The sequence below is a fragment of the Etheostoma spectabile genome, chromosome 7 (genome assembly GCF_008692095.1).
Source record: "Etheostoma spectabile isolate EspeVRDwgs_2016 chromosome 7, UIUC_Espe_1.0, whole genome shotgun sequence".
Taxonomy (NCBI): Eukaryota; Metazoa; Chordata; class Actinopteri; order Perciformes; family Percidae; genus Etheostoma; species Etheostoma spectabile.
In genome coordinates this window covers 21,523,392-21,526,827 of record NC_045739.1, presented here as the reverse complement: position 1 = coordinate 21,526,827, position 3,436 = coordinate 21,523,392, and the positions used below count along the sequence as shown (strand labels likewise).

Genomic DNA, 3,436 nt, shown 5'->3' with positions numbered 1-3,436 from the left:
GCAAGGAAGCTACTCATGCAGTGCAACCTGAGTCCCATCTCCACTTCACCATGTCATTCATTCATGATATTTATCGCATTCAAGCAACGGCATACCGTATTGTATACCTCATACCTCCCTTGTCTACTTCTCTTTTCTATATTTTTATTTTTACCACTACCACATCTGGTAATCCCCCCAAATGGCCTTTGATATCTCTTGCTTTAAAATACACTGCGTCAATTTCCCTTTACATTTACATTGATGTCGGTTTACACATCACAGGGTAACCTACTCAGCCTGTGAAAAACACAGCAAGTTGGAAGACAATGGCGTTTACAGGCATGTTGGATTTAATCATAATGCTATTGTATTATGGGAATGGTAGAACAATGTTTTTGGAGCTTGGCTTAATATGGGGATTAAAAGTCAGGATGTCTCAGTCTCTCTCTGTCTCTCTCGCTTTGACTATTACTGTTCTTTCTCGATCTCTGCCACAAGTCACCCAAATTTATTGATACTTAATTCTCTGTACTTCCTCAAAGTGCAATCATCCTAGCTGTTTCTATTGGCTTCCTTATTGTTTCAAACTAATGCCAAAGTGAGTGGAGAAATTAGTTATTCAGCCTCTTATGGACAGAAAAGCACACAACCCCCCTCTTAAAGAACCAGGGTACAAATTAAAATTTAACCAAGCAACCTGATCCCTTATCCCTGCATTAAGATCCTTTTTCTTTTTGATGATCACTCAATGATCTCACCGTCCTCATCAACCTCCTCAATGATGGCATCCAGCTCCTCCCTCGATGGGTTCTGGCCCAGCATCCTCATCACCTGACCCAACTCCTTGGTGCTGATGTCACCGCCACCGTCGGTGTCGAACATGTCGAAGGCGGCTTTGAACTCTGGCCGAGAAAAGGAAATAGTTCATAATCTGACAACAGGAGAAATCCAGGAGAAAAACACTGAATATTGTGTTAGAGATAAGAAAGTTAGCCTAGAAAGATTGAATAAGTCTCAAAATGTTATCCTTGTATTAGACAATACAAATGGCCCAAGGTAAAAACTGTTGCTATTTCCATGAACACTTAACATAAATCCATTTCAAGCTGCTCGTTCAGTCCGTGTGACCTGCCATTCTTTTTCAGAAGCGGATTCAATCAGAACATTCAGTAAAAAAGGGCCCTTGTCAAGTGTAATCTACTCATTGATTCATGTCTTGAACAATTACAGAAGCACTCACCCGCAATCATCTCCTCAGTCAGGAAGGAGCGGGCATCGCTTTGGGCATCAGTGGGCTTAAGAAAGGTGAATGGAAAAAGGTGGAAAAATTAAAGAAGAGGTGGTCAGAGGAAATGCTTTCTATCTGCTCCCTGTGGTCAGCTTAGTAACTGCTTTTATAGAAGTGGCACGGCAAGAGGTTTCCGCCAGAAAAACATCTGCATCTTTGAGTTTATTCACTTACTCCACGTTACTGATGATCACTTTTCAAGGCTTTCTAAAATGTTTGAGACTCTTTTTTGAGTGTTCTGATGCCTTGCAGACAGCCATTGATTTCCATTCAATCTGGTTTGATTTACCCATCACAGTTAAAAAAAACATATCTGCTTTTCTGGTATCATTATTCTATTGTTTTTTTACTGTGATGGATTGCTCATTTACCTAAGTAGGTTTCTAGTTTTCACAAATTTATTTTGATTTATATTATTTAAAACATAAGCATTGTTTAGTGGGATAAGACAAATGTTCAAATGATCTTTCAGTGGTACACTGGGATCACTTTACCTCCTTATAGTAAAGCCCTGTTACATTTAGAGAAATCCAAAGCCAGAGACAGAACTGTCATTGACAAAGGGACAGCCAAGGCCTGGAAATAGCCTGATGTAAGGTAGGAAGTCATGTTTAATCCTCTGCCAGCTGTCTGCTGTCATTCTTGTTGAATGGGATGTTCTCAAAGGGGAACACCACTCAATGTAAAACATGTTATTCCCACAGTTAGAAATTTTGGTTTGATCGGGAAGATAGGAGATGGCAGGATGTTGTCCTGCTGTTGTTGTCTGATTGACAACATTCCCACTGGTAGTGGTTCTCCCACTCTTACCATCTTTCCGGTTTGACCTTTTATCCAGACTGTATGCCTGATGACATCCCAACTTTATATTGCACTGTTCATCCATTTGAAAACAGAGAGCAGCCATTAGTGCTTGTACTGAGCAATGTGTTCATTTTCTTAGAGGAACGTTGTTGCGAAATTTTGACTAAAGTTGATCAACGCATAGCAAAATAACCAAAGAATTTTTAATTTGAGTTGTTATAAAAACCCCTGTTCTATAGTAGTTCAGGAGGACAGTACATTTCCCCCCTGTTTGCTAGATAGAAACTCAAAGATATCGCAGCACAGGAGGTCACACAAACCCACCCATGAGTTCCCTACAGCTATTTTAAGGTGAGATTTGGGAGAGGATTTGAAAGGGATTTTCTCAAGGTGAATGTCCTAAATTAGGACACTCAGAAAAGGCAGCAGGTCTTCTCAATTTACTCAGCTGTGCTCTTTCTATCTTTAGTGACGCCAATCTAAATATCAAGCTAAATCACATCAGCGTTATAACATATAACAAAGAACAGTTACATAAGTTAAACATGTAAACTAAAGCCTCAAGCAGCAAGTTTACCAGTCAGGAACATTGATCTTTCTGTGGTCTATAGCAAGCACTGTAAAAACATAGACAGCCAAAGTATTTCCCCAATTTCTCAACAAAATCAGCAATTCCAAGAGATGAAACTCCAGCTGATCGCCCAGCTGTGTTGCAGATGAGGACCTGCTGGCTTGGTCATTGGGGTTTGTTTTTTTGCTCCAGATGATAATCTCCGTCTTCTGCCACCTGGCTTTTATCCTCATCAGTTGAAAACAAAAGCAAATCCTCAGAGATTCATCAAAACTGATTGTTCCTTCTCCTTGTCGTTTACCTTTCACCTCCATCTCAGTTTTCGGTTTCTTACCATGGCGTCCGGCTGTGCTGAACAACAGACAGGAGTAAAAACGACAGACGTCTGGGAGAGAAAGTCTCTTGACTACACAGCTCAGGTGGCTTTACTCCACACAATAAGTACCCTCTCATCCCACTACACTTTTACAGAAAATCGTCACGATTGGACAATAGGCCCCCTCCTCAGACAGGAGACAGCCAATCAAATCCAACTTTAGTTTGTGCCCTCTTGCAATCTCCTGATGGACATCCCCTTGTGTGACACACTTACCAATCCCCCATATTTAGATAACAGACATGCTCAGTGACATAAAAAAAAAAGAAAGAAAACAAATCATGCAGCTGTAGGGTTATTTTGGCACAGGATCAACTGAGTATCACTTTGCCGATGGACACTTGATTGGATATACTGCACAAGAACGTGATTGTGTGCACGCACGCGCACACACACACACACACACACACACACA

General features: G+C 40.9%; 1 protein-coding gene across 1 annotated transcript in view; it reads right to left on the bottom strand.

Annotated features, from left to right (window-relative positions):
* The window catches only part of LOC116692304 (troponin C, skeletal muscle), a 5,867-nt gene extending 2,654 nt beyond the window's left edge, over positions 1 to 3,213 (bottom strand). The window contains exons 1-3 of the mRNA XM_032520481.1: positions 2,980 to 3,213; positions 1,223 to 1,277; positions 741 to 884 (exon numbers count right to left, since the gene is read on the bottom strand). Coding sequence (XP_032376372.1) covers positions 741 to 884; positions 1,223 to 1,277; positions 2,980 to 2,982 — 202 coding nt within the window. The 5' untranslated portion in view covers positions 2,983 to 3,213. The remainder of the gene's footprint in view (positions 1 to 740; positions 885 to 1,222; positions 1,278 to 2,979) is intronic.
* Positions 3,214 to 3,436: the final 223 nt, after the last annotated feature.